At 39.5% G+C, this 24,109-nt stretch overlaps 1 protein-coding gene and 1 long non-coding RNA gene across 4 annotated transcripts; both read right to left on the reverse strand.

Moving 5' to 3' along the window:
• Positions 1-7,257: 7,257 nt before the first annotated feature.
• Positions 7,258-23,866, reverse strand: C13H16orf87 (chromosome 13 C16orf87 homolog). Of its 3 annotated transcripts, XM_075766086.1 has the most exons (5): positions 23,765-23,866; positions 23,558-23,677; positions 16,677-16,773; positions 13,778-13,960; positions 7,258-7,813 (listed from the first exon to the last, which is right to left on the reverse strand). In XM_075766086.1, exons 2-5 carry the CDS (start codon positions 23,609-23,611, stop codon positions 7,695-7,697), a joined length of 453 nt encoding a protein of 150 aa, XP_075622201.1. In that variant the 5' UTR covers positions 23,612-23,677; positions 23,765-23,866; the 3' UTR covers positions 7,258-7,694. The 3 variants fall into 3 exon arrangements, with proteins under 3 accessions (XP_075622201.1, XP_075622200.1, XP_075622202.1); XM_075766085.1 differs by having other exon boundaries at positions 23,558-23,832; XM_075766087.1 differs by lacking the exons at positions 23,558-23,677; positions 23,765-23,866 and adding an exon at positions 21,164-21,421.
• Positions 21,849-23,551, reverse strand: LOC142603775 (uncharacterized). The gene is made up of 3 exons (XR_012837672.1): positions 23,384-23,551; positions 22,997-23,136; positions 21,849-22,128 (listed from the first exon to the last, which is right to left on the reverse strand). It is a non-coding gene; the product is annotated as an uncharacterized LOC142603775 (long non-coding RNA).
• Positions 23,867-24,109: the final 243 nt, after the last annotated feature.

Genomic DNA, 24,109 nt, shown 5'->3' on the forward strand with positions numbered 1-24,109 from the left:
GATTAATGTAATACAATAACAACCTGCCACTGGCTTTTTAAGTCATTGTGCTTCTAAGTATTACTACAGCCATAAAGAGTGCAAGCTGTCAAAAAACCCTTAAGGTTTTACAGCTAGATCAGCAAAGCAGTAGTAAATTGACAAGCAGCAAACAACAATCTCAGAAATAATTAATCTAATATAATTTCAACCCATCTGTTAGTCTCACAAAATATCTCTATATAATTTTTGTGACTTTCTCAGATTCCCCGTGTTCAAACAATTAATCTTCTTATTTCCCAGGAATGCATTTGTAATGTTGGCATTCAAAATAGAATGTGTCCCCTGCTCTTTTCCATTTGCTGTATTTTTATTTTTGATCTTTCTATGGTTGGTCGGAGTAGAGTTCTGTTCATTTTGTTTTCAAGTTTTGTAATACATTAACAATCTAATAAAGATTTTAAAAGACAAAACACTTTACGAGACATTTGCCTATGTACTGTTGCCTTCAGTCTCAAAATCAAAATTGCTGAACAGTATAAATTATTATTCCTCTTCCAAACTCTGTACTCCTTTAACCTTTTTTTTTTTTCCAGAACTACATTTAGATGCACACGTATGAGCTGTACGTAAATGTGAGCTTCACTGTTGCTAAGTAACTGTGTGCCAGTAGATAGCACTGCAAATGTTGTAAGCAACATCACACAAGTTGCCAAGTTCATAATTTGGTCAGCATGGAGAAATGGAAGCTAAATATTTTGGATGAGACTCTCAGACCTTTTTAAAATGGACGTGAGCAACAATGAAAGAGAAATACACTGAGAAGTGACTAGACTCATGAGTATTCCTACATACTGTGGGACAATTTCCCCTATGAGGACAGTTAGGCTATTCTTCAGAATGAAGCTACTAGTATTTATCTAAATTGTGCTTCTTTCCCAATTTCCATTCAGCCCATTTTTCACTGCTCTGGGGTACTATGTTCAAAAGACTCCTCTATGTAAGTGTTAGAAAGACATTCCATCATTTTAAACGTTCAGTTAAATTAAGAGTTTGTTTTAGAAGTATCTTCTTGAAAAGTTTTCACTGGATGTCAAGACCTGTCACCAAAAGAAATCCTAAGAGTAAATTCTAACACTCATCTTCAAATCTTAGGATAAATTTGCCCCCTCAGTTTGGTAAGAAAGTCTACTTGTACAATTTTTATATATTTAAGTTTTTTATTTAGTTTCCTCTTTTTCAAGAGAATTAAGAGGTAAAACTACAGGATCAGGCTCTGAATCAGTACCTGGCCAAGACCTGATATGTCTCAATGTCTTCAGTATCTCATAACTTATTGTATTGTTTTTCATTCTTTGGAATTGCTCTGACCTAAAGAACAGATACTTGTTACTTTTTCAACATGACAGGAAGTATCATTATTCTCCACTGTTTCAGAAAGCTAAAGTAAAAAGCAGTTATACCTTAACCTCATTCTACAGTAACATAGGTTCCTTAGTGAATTTAAAAAAAAAAAAAAAAATGAACCTTGCATTGCTAACTTCATTCATTTGAGGTTACACAACATTTCAGAGTTTTAATAAAGTCCTCCAGCTGACAGTCTCATACAAAATAACAGCTATTCAAGAGTTTCTTACAGTCATACCTTTTCTCTGATTTCTGCCTTGTGTTCAAGACAAAGTCTGTCCTACCTTTAGGACACTCTGTGCGGTTTCACAAGATAGATTTAATACCTAGTGCACCTCTTATGCATGTTATGACAACACTAGATTTAAAGATTCATGAACTATGCTGTTAATAAACTATCCTTTTACCTAAATAAAAACGTCCTTTATTACCTATTATTTTAATTTATTTGCCAAACAAGTAAACTCCATCAATAAACATTACTTTCAAATACATTACAAACTACCATGCAGTGCCAGTAAAATCAGTGTTAGGACTCAGTATCATTTGTTCATTTTACTGAAAAACAGAACTCCTGGTTCACACCTCTTGATCCAGGTGACCTTAGATGAAACACCAGTTTGCTGTTGTTGAGGATCAGGACCTTGGCCTCAGACCACCTACATGGCAGACTCCAACGATGTACCTCATTACGTGTGCTCACGTGTGCATGTACACACACACCCACCCTGCTCCACAACTTCTCCAAATAAGGCAACGCAGATGTCAATCCAAAGATTTTTCTTTATTAGCAAGATATTGTCAATAAAATATTCAAAAGTTCTTTATTCCAAGACAAAGTAAAAACCACTGAGACTTGGAAAATCATCAGACTATTAGTATTTGTACTCCTGGTATCTGGAACACTCAGTGTTCTTAATAGCGTTCTATGGTCTTCAACACTGTCCAGGATCAAAACCAGTATTTATTTCTTAACCCTTATGACAAAATTAAAGACTAAGTTATGATTGAGAGAAATAATGCATAGTAGGAGACCAAAGGTAGTAAACTAACTTTTGTAAGATGGAGTTCCGTTTCTACGTACAAAGCTAAAAAGCATCAAGAAAAGCAGATTGTGGGGGTGGGAGGAAAATGAGGGAAGAGTACCTGACTTTTTCCTGGGGGGATATGCTGCACGATGACACAGAATGATTCATAAGAACCATGTTCTGAGCTTGAAATTAAACAACTTTGGTGAAAGCAGGTTTAGGTTTTCTTCTGGAGAAAAAAAAGAAATACACAGATTTATCCATTTCCACTGCCTTCTTCCTAATCAATTTCTTGCTTTTTCCTTAGATTGCACATCCCAATCAACGGCTAGCAGCTATAGGCAACCCCTTCTAAAGTAAGGGAGGAAAAAAAAGCATTCTTATACATTGATTTACAGATACTTTCGGTTCATTATCAATTCACAGTATCTACTGAAATCGTGTAGGGTAAATTGACCATCTTCATCTCAACAGAAAAACTGCTTAATCAGATATAACTTTGTGGTAGCCAGACTTAGAATTCTGTAACTACTAGTGAGTTTTGAAAGTGACAGTTCAAACAAGAGGAAAAAAAAAATAAAATCTTTCTACTACTTATGAGAGCTGTCCTACCACCACTGCTACTGAAGTGGCAACCTCCAAAAATAGGCAAATAACTGGGGAAAGCAACATCGTGAAATGCTACAGATAGATTTGCTAGAGGTTATTTGCCAGAATCCAGTGAAATAAAAATGTAGGAAGCCTACTACAAAACACTGATAAAATTGTTACTACTTTGAAGGATAAATTGCTTTTAGACTCACCTGAAAGTGTTGGTTAAACTTGTTAACATTTGCTCTGCTGTATTTTCATAATAAGCAAGGAGAGAGGCACAACGGGAAGTCTGTAGAGTGAAACAATTGGTACTGAGAGCCCAACATCTGCTATAGGTAGTCCTGATCCTGCAGACCAAACACCCACTACCAGCTGAAGGACATCTTCAAGGTCAATTTTTTGTAAAAGAAATCCACTTCCTGCTCCCCAAGACCATTCCATGATGCAAACATAAGCACTGGAAGTACAGACTATCATGAGATTTGCTTGAAACACACACTCCTAATCCAAACAAAACCACTTGCATAGATGTACCCAGAGATACAAATTAGGACACCAGCAATACCTGCACATGTTCATGCACACAGAGGAACTGTGTTCTGGAGAACAGCAACTCAAAAAGGCTTAAGCTAAACTGTGGTTTAAGACAGCTTTCTGGTTACATTGTTTAATCCCAGGTTATCAGTACCTTAAAGGTTATCACTATCTTCAACAACAAGAGTCAGGCACCATGTCCTGTTAGGCAACAGAATACTAAGCATCCTTGACAGTACAGTCCAAGATACAAGGAACAGACACAGTGCTGCTAGTAGCCTACATGAATCATTGTTTCACTCTTAAAAAAAAAAAAAAAAAACAACTAGAAAAACTCAAAAAAAGAAAAGCACTAAGTAAAACCAACCCAAAGACCTTGTTTAGGACCTGATATTTGAAACAAATATCTCAATTCTAGTCTCCCTCTCTACAAATCCTGCTGCCCAACCACAGGGTGACGATAATCTGCAAAGTATTCCCAATACCTTGCCCCATTTCCAATGGTTTTTAATCAATCATAACAGTATTTAGTGAAAATAACAGAAAAATCAGAGATGTTTGTAAAATTTGACCAAAGAAAACTTACATATATGAAGAAGAGTTTCCTTAAACCATTTTTTATTAAATTGCTAACTGAACGTTCAGAGTTCTTTGGTCTTGACAAATTCATCTTCACCAATTTTTACAGGTCAAGAGCTAACATTCCACACAACTGATGAAGCCATCTACTTTCAGCACACACAGCCAATAACATCCATTAGCAGGATTTTAAGCTCCCAAGTTAGGTATGAATGAGTAATGTTCTAATGAAAAATAATCTTTCAGTGTACTTTCACCAAAACTGAATACTATGCTCTTCCTAGTATCAATAGTAAGAATGCCTGAATAGAAAGCAACTCTTTAGAATAAGGCTGCCATCTAGTAGCAGAACAGAGTAAACGCAGAGAAATCTCAAGCCAGAATTTGAACTGTGAACCTGCTTGACAGCCTGACATGCTGTTACATAGAGCTATAAACACTGGAAGCATAGTTCTTCAGGAAAAAAAGAGGAAAGAGGTGACAGAAAGCAGAGCTTGCTAGATGGTGGTTCATAAACAGGCAGTTCTCCAGTGCAATCCAAAACTATTCAGTTCACAACATCAAGTTTTTCTAGTCAGGTAAGTTACTATGCACATATAGTAACAGTATAGAGGTAGAGTGGTATTTTTGTGGTGGTGATGTACTCGATCTTCTTTCAAGTTAATTAAAAAACCTGCAGCCTAATTCACTTTCTGAAAGACAACTATTTTTCCATGTGAGGTCTCATGCTACAAAATGCAGTGAAACAAATTTTAGACTGAACCACAAACACAAAGGCAGGGCCTAAAATCTTATACTGGAACTAGAGAGTCACAAAAAAAATTTTGCATAAGCAACTTCCTGAAGTGTTCACATTTATTCTTGCTTCTTGGAAACTAGGCAGTTTCCAAGTAAGTCAGAGCTGCAGTACACAGAATTTTATGCTCTCATCATTTAGCTGTCACTGGCTTTTTTTTAGTTTCATAGACAGAGATTCAATATATTTTACAACTGTAATCTACAATGATTTGCCACAGTGTTTCATCCATTGATCATCGCTAACACAAAGAGCTCTTGAGCCGCCATCATGTTGACGCCCATTTCATATGATACAGACACTTTCTAGTTCAGTCACCGAATATGTTCAAAGAAATCTAAGTCTTAGCATACCACAGCCACAGAGTTATGGAAGACACTGAAGTGTCTGTCCATATAGGAAAGAATGGTTTGTTTCTGGTTGGTGAGACGAGAAAGCCAGGACTCTTGCTTTGCAAGATCCCCTAGCAGAGAACCACTCTCTCCCTAGGATATTTTCAAAGCCACCTGCTTCCATCACAGCTTTCTCAAAGAAACTGGAAGCCAGCGGGGAAAGAAAAATAGCATGACCACAAGTGGGAAAGAGCTGACAGCAGAGACCTAGGGAAGACAAAGAAAAGAAGTACAGAGATAGAACTCAACCACTGTTTCAAGAGAGTTTCCACCAATGAAGGAGAAAAACCAGTCTTGCACTTTTGAGAGGTATGAATGTATTTTTCAGTACTTATCAAAGGCGGCACCACTCTAAGTGTAAAAAGCATAAGTTAAATTTTGTCACATCTAACAACATTTGACTTCAGTCCTCTGAAGATAACTAATTCCATGTACAGGAGCAGAAAGAAATAGATACCTGCAGGAACGCAGGTTAGACTGCCAAACAGGCTGCATTAGTAGTTTCCTTTGTCCCTTCTTAACACAGCAGATCTCATTCTAGTGACAGAGGTAACACAAGCCTGACCGTATCTTAAGTTTTCAAAATTAGAACTTCCCTTTTGTCATTCTGACTTTAATAACTTACCATGCAAACATATACTCTATCCTTAAGAGTTACTCATCTGTCCTTACTACTGGTATCTGTGACAGGCTAGTTCTGGAAAGCAGAAGTCTACATGATGTAGGGAAGTAGGTCTCATGTTCGCAATTCCTCATTTACTGGAATAAAGACAAATGTATATTAATGGTTTACGTGCATTTCCACACCCATCCCTCTCGCTCAGTGAGGACCCCATTACTCCTTAGGAGTCAAGAATTAAAAATCACTTTCCACGTTTCCTGCTTCTGCTTACAAAGTTTGCATCTGATCATTCCCTTGTGGCTTGACTCAAAACTATATAACTAGTTATTATAGTAACAAATAACTAATGAATAGTCAGTATTTAATAGTCTAGCTTTATTAATAAAAATCTCTGCTTCCACCCAGAAATCAGTTCTGTAGCAGAATCCCATTAGGTAATTCTCACTATTAAAGTAATGTGATACTGAAAAGCATGAGTAATACTGAAGAAAAGCTAAGACATTTAGTTGCATTTCCCTTCTTAGAAGAGTGACATGTGACAAAAAACTAGCATGCCAGACTTTATGAATGCAATTACCTCCTACACCTCCTTCCTCTGGATTTTACAGGGCTTGAGCTTTTTTTTTTTTTCCTTCTAAGAAAAAAACCCTGTATATTTACTAAAGTAAGAGTTATGGCTCAAATTGCACTATACAACTTTAACAAAGACTATTTCATTGAATGTCTTCCCCAAACCTATTTCTATCAAGACAGCTCATTTTTGCACACTCAGGTAGACTTTTGCTTTGGTATTTACAGTCAACAGTTCAAAGACAATACTGCTAAGAATTACACTTTTAAAAGACAGACAAAAAATGGCAACTAGCATATCCTCCTCATCTTTTGAAAATACCAGTAAGAAGATGCTAGCTGCAGATCTCCATCTCTGATGCCTGCTTCTCTCCCTCACCAGTAAATGATGGGCCAAGAAAGAGTATGGGAGACGTACTTACCGGCTGGACAAGGCAGACACCCCACAAGTAGTTGTTACAAAACAAGTGCTTAGCTCTCAAACTTCAGGATTCTGATCCCAAAAAGCATATGTGATTTTTAAAACACAACTCTATGTAACAGGGAATAATTTTCTAGAGAGAATTCATAAACAATATGAAATTGTCAAACAGAATAATCCCCCAAAATGAAACTGCTTTAATTTTCTTCCTATCAGAATGGTATCACAACCTATTAAAAAAATGCAAATCTAAAGACATTCCTAGGATGAATACCAGATTTCTAAGAGGATTAAAGCCAATACACCCTAAGATCACAAACGTACTTAATTCCCAGTTCAATAAAATATTGGAATATCAATTTATTAAAAAGTTATGTCAACTGTACATACATAAACTGCAATATAGCTGAAAAATCTGAAATATATAATTTTAAACGAAAATCATTTACTTCTGAAAATATTTAAAATATTGCATTTCTGGCAGCAAATTTAAAAGAAGTGCTGTGGAATGGGTGCAGTCTCTCTGTGCATTTGTCTAGCATTTGTCTTCAAGGCATAAAATATATCTGCTTTCTGATTTTTTCATAGCACAATCTCGTGAACACTTTCTGACTTGCAGAGACAGAATTCGATTTCCAAGAACAGCATCAGAATTTTAATAGGAAATACTATGGTCCTTGATGGTGCAGACAACACACCTTCCGAGAGTCCACGACACCTTGAAAATATGCTAGCCATTCTGCACATAAATGCATCAGATTGTGCTTACAAGTTACAGAATAAGTCTTTGATTGATAATTTTTCTGTTTATTTCCGCCAAGGCCACTGAAAATACGAAGGCCTTTTCATCTGAAAGGTTAGCATACATGTCAACTTCTTTTTCTTGTTTCTCTGTAGAAGAAAAAAAAGTCACTATTAGAAGTTTTTCCCATTATTCAAAGTTAATACAAGTTACATAGCAGTTAATAAATTATGTGGAATGGAGTACTGGAAGTTAGACAATTAACTCCTATGCAGGGAGGAATTGAGAGAGGGGAGGAAGGAATGGAGGCACACAAAGGCACTAAAAGAGTCACAGAATCAGTCATCCAAAAGCATGACTGAATTTCTGTTCTTTAATGATGAAGAAAGAATGAGTCATTAACATTATATTGATTTCTGACACAAACAAGTATTCAAGTGTTCCTCCAGTTTTGGTTTTGTAGGGGGGTTTTTTTGCATTTTGTTGGTGGTTGGTGGGTTTTTTTGCTTTTACATAAACACCTCCCATCCTAGAAAACAAAGTTATTTTACAACATCCTCATTAAATAGGACATTTGTCCCCCTATTTTACATCTAAGTAACAGAAACCCAAGAGTTTAATTACAGTGCCCAAGATCAAAGAGCAGATACATGGCAGAAGTCTGGTTCCAAATTTGTCACCATGAACATTTCTGGACTTTCTATACTGCAGATTTTCAATCTTGTCGCACATAGAGAACAATGCTAACACTTCAGTAAGCAAGCGAAAGCCCCTGAATTCCCTTTGCTGATGCTGGCTTGTTTCAATGCTACAGACACACAACAGCAAGCCATCAAGAAGCTTCCATACTGCAGTGCTCAAGTACACTAAGTTACACTACAGCATATGACAAAAATCATAGAACAGCATAATTTCATAAATACCACTTAATCCAGACCATGACTATTTATATCCCAGTTTAGCTAGCCATGGGTAGCTGACGCAACTCATTAAAAAAAAAAAACAACCACCACCAGCTTTGTCAGCAGAAGACCAGGCTTGTAGACACAAAGAAAGAAATACACATAGAGCTTTAAGGCTGGTGTCTAACTGTGGAACTCCAACTCTCATCCAAGTTGCACGGTGGCCTGGATGAACTCACAATCACAACACAACACTCCCCTGACAGACCCGTCTCATTAACACACAGACATACATGTGCATGCATTTTTTGCCCACAGCATGCTCTGGCAGACTGCTCCACCAAGAGACCTAAATCAGCAACGCGTATGTGAAAGACAAAGCAGCATTGGAAAACAATGGGAAGCCCCACATGGAAAAAGGATCCCAGCATCTCGTATCTCTGCCTACTCACAAGGTTATTCCTTCAATGGGTCCACATTCATAACAACATTTTTAGATTTGGCTTCACATCCAATTGTCTATCTGTGTTACAGTTACACACACCATTCCAGACTGCCTTCCTTGTGAGATCAAGCGCTTGTGTTAAACAACTAGTGGGAGAAACTGAAAAATCCTTTAGCACTGCGTTCTGATTTAATATTGATATAGAGACACACAGCAACAAACCCCTCTACTTAAAAGATTTCTAGACAACTTAAATCATACACAAGCTCACCTTTCCCTGCAAGTGAAATTGCTTAATGAGGAGCCTGGACACACAAAGATGCATCAGTTTTTAAATTAAAACCAAGAAACTTGATTAGCAAAGAAAGACAAATCAAAGCATGTTTGATATTTGGAATGTGATTTCTGCTGGCTTCCTGGCTACACAAGACAATATTCTCCAGTGTACTGAGTTTCAAATGAAAGCTAAGAAACTGAGTTTCACTGCAAGTCCTACCCCGTAGTTTAAGACAAATCAGTTTCTATATGTACACTCAGTCTGGGTTGCTCCACTTCCTCCCTCCCACCATTTACAAATTAACAATGCTGGGAGTTGTTCTGAGCACAGAATACATACACTGGCCATTCCACATTAACCTTTCCTATTTTCACTTCTAAACCCCTCCCCTTTTTTCATACTTCCCGATCCAAACAAATCCAGCCACCACCTGAATATGTCACCACCCATCAAAATTAAAAATACTTTTCCCCCCCGGCCCCTGGTTACTGTTAACAGATTGTAGAATTCTTAGCAAAATAAATTTCTCAAGTTTCCCTTCACCACTGTCCTCTCAAAGTACTGGCTTGTTCTGACAGACTTCAGCTTTAAAGAACTGAAAACCTGATATCAAACAGCGTCAGGGATTAACACAGATTTGCAAGCTTTATGCATTCTTAAGACAATTCCAGTTCTCATCAGTAACTAGTGAAGAGCTTGCACCTGCCTGACATTTTATCACACACTACTCATAGGATACCGTGGTTTCTACAGACACTATTAAAATTTTCCGCTTCACAGTCTTATCTGAAAGTAGTTTTGACTCACTTCTCTATTATTAGCAAAAGACTGCCTTACAGACTCACAATACCATTTTTGTAAGATGTTAAAAATATTAAGTCTTTTGATAGACAGCTAAGAGGCTATTTAGGTGAAAATACTCAGGCTTTCTGTAGCATGTCTCACCTCCCCAGATCTGCAACCCACTAGACCCACAACCCTTAAAATCATGATCTATGTATAAATCGAATACGGGCCCTCCCCTCTCACAAATTTTGTATGGATTCAAAATCCAAAGTGCTGAGATTCACTATCCAATATAGTAAACTATTTCAAATGTGCACATTGGGCAAGCAAATGTATGAGTAATACAGTCAGAAATTACTGGAAAACTTGGGTAAAGAAATTTAATTCAGCTTAAGTTTTTTCAGCATACTGAAATGTATGTGTCTTTAAAGATTCACCCCTTGTTAAGTATCAAGCATGCTTTAGTAAGACTCCAGGCCCAACTTATTGAGTCTCACTTGATGGTAACCTCTTTCAGGAACAGAATAACCAATACCACTTCCTCCAGCATACGAAGGGTTTTTTGTTTGTTTTAATATGATCAAGGTTGTTACCTAGATAACAAGGCAGATTGGGAACCTGTCTAGCTGTGTATCACAATGCCACACAGTAAAATAAAAAACATACCACCACCACAAAAATCAGAATCAGATTATTATGAAGTTTCTATTTTCAAAACGTATTGTACCATTTCTGACAAAGAAATTAAGTGACAATTTTGACAAGCCAAGCCTACAGTGAAAAGTTCCTATTTTCCAGGGTCATCACAAGGCTCTGAAACATGATAGGAATATTATCTGGGTCCCAGCACTCTGCCATATCCCCTCAATCTACATCAGCTTCCTCCTTCTTCCCCCTCCATTTCTTCTTAATAAATCTGCAGGAAAAATAGCTTATTTTAAAATGCCCTTTTGCTTCTCCTATTCTTTTTAATTGCTGTTGAATCCTGCAGCTCTTTTCTCTAATGTGAACCAGTCATGAAGGATACAAAAGAACTAGTCAAAGGCACAGACATAACTGGGAACAAAGACACTATGTATGAAAAGAGCATGACACAAGCAAGGAAGCAAAGCTACAAACATCATGGGTGTCTTTTCCTAAAAAAAAAAAAAAAAAAAAAAAAAAAAATTTCACAGCTAGGTAGTCTTCAGATGGATAGATTATCTGTTCTTGCATGCTATTATAATTCAGGTGTTCTCTGTCCTCCTGTTTTTCATCTACAAATGCATTAGGCATTGCAGAAGCCTAAGAAGCACCAAATATTTAACAGCTTTGCAAATAGTGGCTTATTTTCAAGTCTTTTGGGAGAAAGAAGAATAGCATAATCTCTAGTGGCAAGTAACGTGTACCCAAAATATCCTAGAAATATACAATAGGCAAGGAAACAATATACTTCAAGTGTAACACTAAGTTAATGTCTTGCACTCCGGAGCTGACTTTCAACACTATGCAGACTGATAAAAGGACCAGCAATGAGTCACACAAAAATCACCTTAATTGGAGTAGAAGAATTAAAGTTGCTTAATATGCTTTTACACAAACAACACTATCAAGCAGCAGGTTTGGTAAAGGAAGAATATTTCTAAAATTCCCCGCTAATTATTCCACACATAGTTAAGCAAATTTTATAAGCCACTTGAAAAGGGAGAAGTCAATGTTAACTTGTTTTATAGTAATTATTTACAAAATGATGGGTTCTCTTCTGAATTTATTTTTATAGCCATGACAGCCATATATATCAACTTTTTGTTTGCTTTTTTAAATCTCCCCCATAATCACTACAGTGGTCTACACACGTCATAGTCTGACATGACCAGAAATAAGTCAGAAGTAAGAAAATATCCTAAGCCTACTTACTCCTAACCAATAAGGTCTGTTGTACTGCTGAGGAGCAAACATAATTACAAATGGGTGTGAACCCAAGCTCTGTACCAGCTCTGCAGAAGAGGTCGAGGAAGAGTAGTCACAGTACCAAGAAGTAAAGGGGATGGTAGGACAGCACAAGAAGGTGAAAGCAATCTTCTCAAGTGAGATTCAATTTAAAAACAAAAAACACAACAAGCAACAAAAACCAACACCAAACACCAAGAAAACACACTACACACACACTCTTATGCAAAGATTGCACTACATCCATATTTCTAGTTTTCTACCTCAGAGCACTGGCATTTTGTCATGCTTCAGAGTATGTGGCAGGAAGTTGAAAACATTCAGACTAGTTTCAGATAGGAAAACATGTCCTCTAAATATCCCTCATGCTTTCAAATTCTCACTTTGTGGATACTATAAAACATGCATTAAGATAATGAATATTTTCTTTTGATTGCACTCCCTCTTATCAGGGGACAGAAAAGAAGATTTACTTTTACAGGGCAACTCTACAGGCTTGCACGAATTTTCAAACCAAAGGTGTGTGAGAACTAGACTGACAGTAAAATGCCCAGAAATGATCTTACAGGTGCTGGACAAAGTCTAGCTTGGGTCAATAACAAACAGGGAAGTTCTGTGTTCTGTGAAGCCATATGCAACAGCAGAGAGATTAGATATTATAAGTGTATTCCTATTAAAGCAATCGCCATCCAGAAAACATACAGAAATCAAATTCCACCTCCTCTTTCCCCAGCCAAAGCACTAAAACAACAACAAAATCCCAATTTACACTTTTTCTCATAGGAAAGAAACTTTTAAGAATGAACAGGTTTACATTAAACAGCAGAGACAACAAAATTGGTTTTGAAAAATCAGAAGTTAAAGGTACTCACTTTGCAACACGGATTAACACCCAAATTTGTTAACAAATAAGGTGGGGGGAAAAAACAATTGCATTCCTGAGTTATGCCACAAGGCACACTTGATGGTTTCAGTAGTTTTAAGAACAAGATCTTCTGAATATTTATATGAAGTCTTGTTCTTCCTCTCCTATCTCCAGCCTTTTTAAGTCTATGCTGTTTTGGATTAATTATTCAGGACTAAAATTGGTATCTCCAAAACCATAGGTAGCAAACGCAGTATCAATAGGCTCTTAAAAAAATAGGAATCTTAAGTGATAGTCATATACTTGAAGGGCTCCAAAATTACTCTAGTGCATGTAACAATCTACTGTGTAAAGATTAAGAGCAGCAGGTCACCAAGGAACCTTAATAAGCAAGGAGGCATTCTTTCCTCTAGACTATTATTCTGTAGAAACATGGGACAAAAATTCAGGTCATAGCAGTGACTCAAGATGCCCTTTTTACTTTGGCCCTCCAAAAGGTTTCAGTGAACTTTTTAAGCAATTCAATTATCCTAATCACTCTCTGATAACAGGCATCATTATATTGTTTGTCCTTGTAACATAGAACAGTGGTATCTCAAAAAAATTTAAACAAAACCAAACCTAAAAACCTACTAAGCACTACAGTTCAACCTACTTGCTGAAACCTGATCTGGTGGCCAAAAATACAGACTTAGTTCTTTGTAGTTAGTTCCAATCAAAAACTGAAACATAAACACAGAGGTCTCTACAGATCTGAAACAGTCCCTTCCCTGTACATTAAGACACCGACTATTGGCTGAACTAGTCTAGTTATTTAAATGGTTTGAAGGGTATAAAGGTTTATTGATATAAAAAAAAGTCTTCATACAAGAAGAAAACTCAATTAACATATTTCTCCAGTTCGCATACCTCTTTCTTCCTCGTGCTTTTTGGCTGAGGCACTCTTAGGTCTTCCTCTTCCTCGTCTGCTATGATCTGAATGGCTGTTAGACCTGGACCTTTTTCGGTTTTCTAAGTCTTTATTTACTGCAGAATTTATCTTCTCTCGCTTAACTCTCTCTGTCCGTCTCCTTTTGGCCTCACTCTTGTTTTCTGTACAAATAAATAGAGATGGTATGATCCAGGGTCGTTTTCATCTTTGTTCTTAATTTACTCTTAGTGCTTACCCCACCCAATCACCTTTTTTCTTTAAATCTCTTAGCAAAAGCAGTTAGATGTCTATACCTTTACAGAACTACATCTGCACAGTATCCATACAGAAATTAAGGTGTCAGATCCAGAATGACACTTCACTTCTTCATTACAAGGATCAAGCCTTTAATTACTTCAAATGCATTCTGCAACATGAGACACTTGCTACTATACAAAAAGTTCAGTTTCCCATAATAAGATGGAAAAAACTGTACAGATCACAGCCATCAAGACAGCCCATTGCTGTTTCCACTAGCCAAAAAAAAGTTTATCATATAGGCAAACAGCAAAGTACTTCATCTTCTTTTGTCACTAACAATGAAATCATTCCCGCTGCTCACACAAATTGAGACGCTGAGTAAACAATGCTGTCAGTAAAAGCCACATTACACAGCATACATGTCCCACCAAATCTAGTCTACAACAAGGCCTCATAACACTTAATGGTGAACAAGTGTATTGTTTTCCTACACACCAGATTTTAAAAAAAAAAAAACAAACGAGTATTTACATGAGTTTCACCTGTAAGTTAAGTATGGATTAACAAGCTTGGGTACTGAAAATAGTACAGTCACCACAGCACACTATTCAACAGACTAGTTGCACATTTGCATGGCTGCAGCACCATTCTGCAGTAGCTATACTGTTGAAAATACTGGAACAATGTTTTCTAAAAGAAGTTGCAGTGACCTTATGAACACAATACAGACATACACAGTCTCCCACTATATCTTCCTGGGCAACTAGTTTCCTTTTGCTGCAGTTGTCCCATTAATCTTGTATGGACACAGGGTACAAACTGGACAGCAGGGTAACATTAACTAATATTAATACCAAAGCTGTATTTCACAGTATCACAAAAAGGTTGCGGTAGAAAAGGACCTCTAGAGACCAACCCGTCCAACGCCCCTGCTCAAGCAGGGCCACCAAGAGCTGGCTGCCCAGGACCACATCCAGATGGCTTTTGAGTATCTCCAAGGATGGAGACTGCACAACTTCTCTGGGCAACATGTGCCAGTGCTTGGTCAACTTCACAGTAAAAACGCGTTTCCTGATGTTCAGAGGGAACCTCCTGTGCTTCAGTTTGCGCCCATTGCCTCTTGTCCTGGCACTGGGCACCACTGAAAAAGAGCCTAGCTCCATCTTCTTTACACCCTTTCTTCAGGTATTTCTATATATTGACAAGATAAACGTGAGCCTTCTTTTCTCCAGGCTGAACAGTCCCAGCTCTCTCAAACTCTCCTCAGAGGAGAGATGCTCCAGTCCCTTCTTCATCTTCATGGCCCTTCACTGGACTCTCTCCAGTATGTCCGTGTCTCTCTTGTACTGGGGAGCCCCAAACTGGACACAGTACTCCTGGCCTCACTAGCACCAAGCAGAGGGGAAGGATCACCTCGACCTGCTGGTAATACTGTGCCTAACGCAGCCCAGAATACCATTAGCTGCCTTTGCTGCAAGGGCACATTGCTGGCTGATGTTCAACCTGCTGTTCACCGGCACCCCAGGTCCTTTCCTCTAAAGCTGCTTTCCAGCAGAGTGGCCCTCAGTATATATTCATGCATGGTGTTCTTCCTCCCCTGGGGCATTCCCTGAGTACAAAGCTGAATTATACAAGAGCTTTGCTCTACCAGATTACAGTCTTCAGCTTCATTTGGCAACTACTTTATCAACTTTCAAATAAAACAAATCAGGGAGAGGGAAAGAAAATTGACCAACACTTCCAAACAGCACCATAGACATTGCTTAATCTCCTCCACCTTGAAAATTATCTAGCATAACATCATACAATTCCTACAAGCTAGTAAACTATGAGTATCCTTCAAGATAGCAATATAAAATATCAAATACTTAGTTTCCATTTTGTACGTCTGCTAGATTATTTTTAAAAGTAGAAATTATAAATCAGATTTTTTTTTTCTAAATATCTTCCCTGACAGGTGCTTGTTCTGACTAATTCCTACTAGGACTGGAGAAAATGACAAAAATGAACACTAGGAGAATGTGAATCATGCCAGAATGCATATTCAACCAACTTCTTACTGTGCCCATCAACAACAAAGACACACAAGTTAGACACAAAAAATACACTATTTTTTTAATTGAACCATGCAGAGATACTTAAGATCCACCTGGTTTTAGACTAAACATATGACCAATTTTATACAAAGTGCCATTCAGGTGTTCATGAATAAATACAACTTAGCATAACTTCTTCAAAAAGAGAGGATTTTTACTTTCAGAAAACCCAGCTTCAATCAGCATGTACTCTGAAATCTGATCCCTTTGGCACCTCTAGACATTTCGCTTCAAAATAGGATTAACAGAAAGCTTTCTGTAAAGAGTTATTTTGCATAGCAACCAATACGTGCTGCTAGAGTACACAAAGAATAAATACAACATCACAAGTACAAAGGAAGTAAGACTGAAAACACCCACTTTTTACCCCTTCAAAATTCAAGAAAAATTAACATATTAAAAGTCTACCATGCACAAATTCAAGGTAAAGTGAACTGACACCAGTCAGTTTACACGGAGAAATAAAATACTCTATCCTTTGCCTCCAAGTAATAAAGAGAAAGAACTACTGTGCCCTTCTGCCCATTTGTGTAAGTATTACCTGTGATGGGTGGTGATCTCTCAGCACGTTTAGCATGCAAGAGTTTTCGACTAATAAATATGTAGCCACAGGGACATGATTTACATGCAACAGGAACCTGGGAAAACAAAAGACAAATATTTCAATCATGTCAAATTATGACAGAATTCTTGTCCGATGAAGAAAAAAACCCTAATAACTCGTATTTTGTCCTCAGAGATAGCTCTTCAAATTCAGTCTGTACTGCAAACTATGGCCTGCACTATTATCCAATTGTATTTAAATGCAGTAAAAACAGGTTCTGCTGTGAATCACCCACCAAGCCTTTTCTTTACGCAGTTGTTAGAAAGCAAGCTTGAAACATACAGCTGTTGTGACCGCTTTGTACTACAAACCCTTTTCCCCAGACTATCAGGAAGGGGTAGGGGGAAATGGAGAGCACTAAAGCAAGGGTGAATTATAATAGAAATATAATTTCTATTCAGAGCTCTCAAATATCCCCAGTCAAATCAGTCAGACATTCCCTGTTTTCCTTCCTTCATTTACGTTCAAAAGAAAATATTACAGGAAAATCATGAGTTAAAACTGTCAGTACATTCTGAATACATTCACTTTCAGAAGCATTTGAGAACAACTCCTTTAGAGAGCAGGAGCAGCTTTAAACAGGAGGCACAATAGAGCCCAAAGCAGAACAGATGCATTTGTACCACACTCTATAACCCGACTGTAGACAAGGCCGGGTGGTTACAGAAGGACCTAGTTAATTCAAAATGCAAATAACCTACCAGAGCTAGTCAAAAGCTGACTGCAGGCTGAAGAGTTTGAGATACTACAGCTAAGTAGTCAGGAGCAGTACATTTCCCTAGCATAAGACAATTTAAAACAAGATGAGAAAGTCTGGAAGTGCCACACTTACATGAAAAATGACAAAAATCTTACTCTGAGCAATTGAAAGAAGTGATGCTGATAAATTACAAACCTCATTACCTTCACTTAAAACCAAGATCTTCCAAAATGTAAGGAACACACCATATTGCTTTGATTAGGTTTAAGACTGAAAACACAAATCAAAGCAAGTTTAAACAGAGATCTGGAAGAGATTAACATAACATACGTTAAAGTCAAGTCATGTTGAAGCAGGATAGTGGGGGAAAAAAGCAGGAGGTAATTACTTAAATGTAATTCTTTAAGACACGTCTCTACAAGTTGGCCAATGTCTGCTGAAACAAACAGGAGTACAGAACCATGACTGCCTGCTCAATTCTACCGGACATGTGGAAGAACCAAGTTCCAGTGTTCTACTGACTAGGGAAAAAAAAACCCCCGTCAAATTAGTACATGAATTTGTAAAGGAGAACTTAACTGCTACTCAGAACAAATCATTTTGCTTTCTGTAGCACATCTTAACTCCTGTACTTCACCTTATGAACAGCTTATAGATAGAGTTTTGATACAGGTTTTAAATAAGTAGACTTTTAAATTCCCTTTATGGAGACACTGACATAATAAAAACAATTCTAATCAAACTTTATTGAACCCTAAAGCTCAGAATTTATCAGACTTGTGTACACGCTTATCTCCTCATTCATATGTCAGTGTAAGAGTACTAAAACCCACTATCTAGCAGATAGTTTGTCTGTATTGTTTAGGTGATATAGGAGTTCCATTTAAGCTCATTTTTGAACACCTGGGTCTCTAATAATTACCTTTCCAGGCTCAGCCTAAAAAAAGATTGGGGAAAACCACACAAGGGGATTGCAGCAGATCCAATGTTTTTCAATGAACTTCACTGTGCTTAACAGAACAATATTGCTCTCCTATTAGAGGTTTGGCATGTAGATGTATGTGTCATTTTTGGGGGGGCTGATTAGGTGGAAAGGGACTATTCATTGAAAGATATCAGTTATCCTTTGAAGATCTGCATTGATAACACCCTGTAACATAATTATTATGGCAACATAGTCCTACACACACTATTTTAGTCTCTTCAACATTTTCCTAAGCAAAAAGAGATTGAGTTTCTCATACCAGAAAGTTTACCTGAAGCTAAATTAAGAAGCGATAATTATTTCTTCTGATTGACTGCACGTACTTCAGGCTCCCTAGTTTAACAGGTCCACACTTTGCTTGTGAAAATATCATCAAAACCCTTCTTTTTTATTTAAAATAAAATCTAAATGTCAATTACATATCAACCTAAATTACAACAGAAAAAGTTCAAAAGCCAAAGAAGTGTTACTCAATATTATGCTCCAATATTTGTGGCTGTCTAAATATTTCCATGCATGCCACTTCCAGTGAAGAAATCAGAAACAAATGCAAAGCCCTTGTTCATGGAAGAATTTAAGCAATGCTAGCACACAACTAGACACAACCACTTAAGAGTCACACAAGAACTTCCCCACACTCCGCAGAGGGCTGGCTAGTACTGCAGTAGGGCAAGGTTCTAATTTCTTGTCCTCTCTCAAACACTTGGCACTGGAATACAAGGTCCTGTGAGCAATCCTCGTGCCAGGGCAGGACACACAGGCCCATTAATTCCACGTTAGCTGCAGAAGAGCTGCTAACAGAAAATCTACATTGACATATGCATATCACATGTTTTAGTTTTAAAAAGCAGAACAAAGTGAAAATTTCAGCATCAGCTTAAAAATGTTTGCTTACTTGCTCTTCCTATTGGTGGTTTGACATGCACTAAAATTATTTTAAAAAAAAAAAAAAAAAAACAACCCAATACCACTCTCATATTCAACTTCTCACTCATTTTAATTTCTTCTTCCGCCAAGTGAATAACCAGAACTTGGCACACAATTTTTTCTCAGAAATAGTACTTCAGTGACGTGCTTAACATGTGAGCATTTGCATTGGTTCATCCATTGCTTAAAACATGAAAGTATGCCCCCCTCCCCAGCTTAACATTCCAAACTGTTCCAGGATGAGTAGAAACACTATAAAAACTAAGCAAGTCAGAACAAGTAAGATGACTTTTTAAAAATCTTTATAAGTAAAGAAAAATTACATGAGATTATTTTTTTTAACTATAGCTAAAATAGCGTATAGCAGCCAAGTTTCAGGATCAAATAACAGAAACGTGTTTCCCATGATTAAACATAAAAGCCTCCCCCCACCCCGAGCCCCACAGCAGCAGCATTCTGCAGCGCTGTGCTATTGTTCAGCAGAGGAGCACTGCCCTAACAAATTTGCCTATTTTTAATAGTAACATCATTACCAGTAAAATGCATAAATGAAGACAAGCTGATATTATATTAACAGTGAAAATCAGCTGTTGTTAATGTTTAAGTGTAACTCCATTTTGTACATATTACAAAGCTGCAGTGAGACATAAACAACAGTTCGCATATACATTTGGACTACACGATAGAAATTGCAGCAAAGGTCTCAATTTTGCTATTTCTAAACTACTCCATGAGAAAACAACACAAGTGAATGCTCTCCTGACTAGCCTTAGGCACATTAATCATCCAAAGGGCAAAATGCATCGTATAAATTACTAAGTTCATTATATTTTTAATAAATTACATAGTTACTAAACAATACTAGCACATAAACAGTTCTGCACGTCGCACAGAAATCCTTTGGCATAATATATTGCGCTACCCTGCAAGAGGAACACGGTATTTAATCCACATTCCAAGTAGAGACTGCAAAGGCAACAATTATTTACTTCATATAAACATTGCTTCACAGCGGCACGGAGACAGTTCAATATATTTTTTTCCCCCCTCCTCCCTCAAAACCAAACAGCTCATTCGACAGCTTCTTGCATTGCTATTGCAAACGCATAATCCGCAGCGGCGGGTATCAAGAAGCAACCACAACCGACACGGAGAGGAGAGAAAACAGGAAGCAGCGCTGTGCGTGCTAACGCGGGCAGCCGCCCGGCGGCCGGGACACGGCGCACAGCCCGGCGCCCCGGGAGGTGGAAGGCGGCTGCGAGCGGCCTCTGAACTCCGCCCGCCCCGGCGAAAGGTCAGTGCGGGACAGCACACACCTATCGCGCCGTACAGAGACAAGCCTGAACGGAGTCGGCAGCGGCGCTCCTCGCCGAGGCGCTGCCAGGGAGGGACGGTGGCTCAGGGCGGCGAGCACCAGGGGAGCGGGTCCCGCAGTCGAGGGACACGGACCCCACCGGCAGCCACGAGCCGCCGCCGAGGGCCGAAGCCCACCTCCCCCAGTTCCGCCGCCCGTTCCCATCCCTCGCTTGAGCCAGGGCCCCAGCGGCAGGAGGCACCTGTCCTCACTGAGGTGGCCGGCCGGCCCCTCTGCCCCCGGAGCGGGGCACCCCACCGGCCTGTGAGGGCCAACCGGCCCCGACCGCGGGCCGCCGGCTGGCGGGGCGGGCTCCGCACCCTGCCTCGGGATGGGCAGAGGCAGCGCGGCCAGCGCTCCTCCCGCTCACGAGGACGCCGTTTTAACCCCGCGGCCGCTAATCCCCCTGCCCCGGCGGGGCCGGCCCTCGCGGGGAGCGGGGCCAGCAGACACCTCACCTGCTGGTCGCACTCCGGGCAGGACTTGGTGGCCATCTTCACTTTCTTGGCCCTGCTCGAGGACATGCTCGCTGCTGCTGTTGCTGCCGCGGCCGCCGCTGCCGGAGCGCCGGCCGCCCCGCCCCGCGGCGGCCGGGAAGGGCGGGAGGAGAGAGCAGGGGCGCGGCGCCGGCCGGAGCCTGCACAACCTCCGCGGGCCCGGCCCGCGCCCAGCGCCCGCCCCCGGCGCGGCCCTCCGACAAAGGAGCCGCTCCCCCACGCCGCCGCCGCCGGAGAAGCCCTGCCCACCCCGGCGACGGCAGAGCTTGGGGCGGGGCGTGTGCGCCAGGCGCCGGCTCCGTGCCGGATTGGCCGCGCGTGAGGGCCGGAACGGGAACGGTTCCGTGCGGCCGCGGCCCCCGGGCTGAAGTGTCGGGACCCGGGGCCGAGGGGAAACCGGGGGGAGCCGGCGGCGGGGGACGGCGGAGCCGTGGTTATCCCCGGGCCTAATCTCTGGCTGTCGCTTCCCCGCGCGGCAGAGCGCTGCCGGGGCTCCGGCGCGATCGCCCCTCTCGGGTGTCTTCGGCGGGGCTGAAAGCCGGGCAGTGCCCCACAAAAGCTGCCTGCTTCTCGGTTTTCATGTTTCCGCGGGCTTCTGTTTCATTCGAGGCAGTAAGTGACAGGGCAGCTCCGTTACCGCCTTCCCAGCTACCCGTGCCCCACAAGCAGCCCCAACCAGCAGGATGAAATCACAGTGAAGTACAAGCAGTCAGCAAGTGTTAGGTGCTTTTTTTCCGGTCTTCATCTCAATTCAGAAAAAGAAAATACTAATGTTGAGGGGAAGGCTTACCGCCTGCCGTTCCTGTATCTTTGGGAGCCTGGTGGTTCAACAGTTAAGGGTCCTCAGTCGTGCCTCTAAAAGTTGTTGTTATGCTTGCAAATTAGATGTTTTTACTTTAGTACGTTAATCTTCCTGTCACTCCCACCTAAAAATATTAATAGCATAATGTAAACTAACTGCATTTTTACGTTTCTTGTAAAATACATTTTTAAAGAAATAAAGCAGCTGGAAATACTCAACTCCAAAATTTCTTCAAGATAAAGTTCTTCGACTGAAACTTTGCATCAGCATGTAAAAGTTTTGTATTCCTATGAAATGCTTATATCTGAAACATTTATCTCTGGACTTAAAAATAAGAGGAAAGTGACAACAACAATACTGCTATTAACAGGAGTTTGGATGATTTTTTTTTTTTTTTTGTACTACGAAATGTCTACAGGAGAAAAGCACAGCAAAGTCTCAACAGAAAATTCTTTTTGAAGATTACGGTTTAAAATAACCTGAAGTGCAGCTGCCAACAAATATTAAAGGACTGTAGTGGAACTGTAATGCTTTCACATGGGTAGTAATGAGTGCATCTGTGAGACTGGCTCTGGGCCCAATATAACAGAATTTTTATTTTATGTTTGTGGTTTAGTCTTGAACTCAATTTGCTGCACCTAAGTATTGAGAAAAAAACATTGGAGGAGAGGCAGTTTTAATAAGACTTTTGTCTATACTTCTCTTTCAGGGAAATTAACCTAAAAGCAGTTTGAAGGATAATTTTTTTTAAAGTGACTTTTACAGCTATTTAAATATTAATACCGTCTACTAGCTTGTTACTGAGTTACTTTGATGCCTTTGGACAGGAATCTAAAGAGAGTATTTATTCCTCTGCCAGGACAGCCCAAATAATTTTTCCCTGCCAGGCAAATTAAAAAGACACTTCTTCATTCAGGCAGAAAAAGACTAGCACTTGTCACAGTTTCTCACAGAGTAAATTCTCCCTACGGCTGCAGGCCTAGTGGTCTTACCTTCTGTGGCTTGTCGACCTTCCCTACAGATCAGATAGCTCACAGTATCCCAGCTGCCAAGGAAGCTTGTCTAGAGTCTCACTAGAGCTTGATTCCTTCAGCTTAATTGTTGAAGCAAATTTATTACAGGTTCTGTGAAACTTGAAAATGGAGATCCAGATTCATAAAAGACCACACATGCTCTAGATAAGCGTTACATTTTTATTACAGATTTCTAAGTGACATGATTGCTGCACATACCTTAAATGTAGACTGTAAAAACTGAAACATCTTCTGAAAAGCCACATAGAATAACAAATTACACATATCTATTCTGAGGAAAATCTGAATAACACCAGGAAGTCATGTGATATGATAACCTTAACTACAGCAGAGGTAGTTCCCCACCTTAATCATTTGAAATGTGGTTCCTCTTAGTAATCATGACAGTTAATCTTCTCATATGACAAAATCCACAGGTAACAATCTTAGGATAAAATATTCCTTTTATAAATTTTAAAAACAAATCTCTTTCACTACATACTAATCATGATCTCCTCAGAGTAAATTTCTCACATTTACCATTTGAAGTGGAAGGCTGCAGTTCTGGCTCCAAGTACGATTACTACAAGTCATTTACTATCTTCTCTTGTTAACAACTTATCTCTATGATTATCAGGGGCAGATCTTCACTGAGAGCTCCTGGATAAAACAGAATAACAGAACTCTGGACTATGCAATTTTTCACATGCAAACTGAGGACATGCAAGGGTTTTAATCACTTCTAACCTGTTTAGGCTCCATTTTTCCCACGTGGCCCAGGAGAACGTCTTCCCACCCTTCTTTTAGCAGCCACCCTAAAGAGGGAGAAGGCATCTCACAGCATCCTAGGGGATGCTGTGAGATCTGAGGGGCATACCTTGTCATGGACAGGGCCTCCATGAAGACAGCCCCTGAATGAAGAAGATTATGATCCACATTTGTACAAAATACTATACTTCTCATTGTAATTCTCATTGTACTTCTCACTGTACTTGATTTCACAAATCTTTCATATAAATATTTATATCTTTGTGTATTCACTAATATATGCAAGTTAAAGACACCTAAAAACCTATTCCTGTAACAGACCAG

Source organism: Balearica regulorum, chromosome 13, assembly GCF_011004875.1.
Source record: "Balearica regulorum gibbericeps isolate bBalReg1 chromosome 13, bBalReg1.pri, whole genome shotgun sequence".
In the NCBI taxonomy this organism is placed as follows: domain Eukaryota; kingdom Metazoa; phylum Chordata; class Aves; order Gruiformes; family Gruidae; genus Balearica; species Balearica regulorum.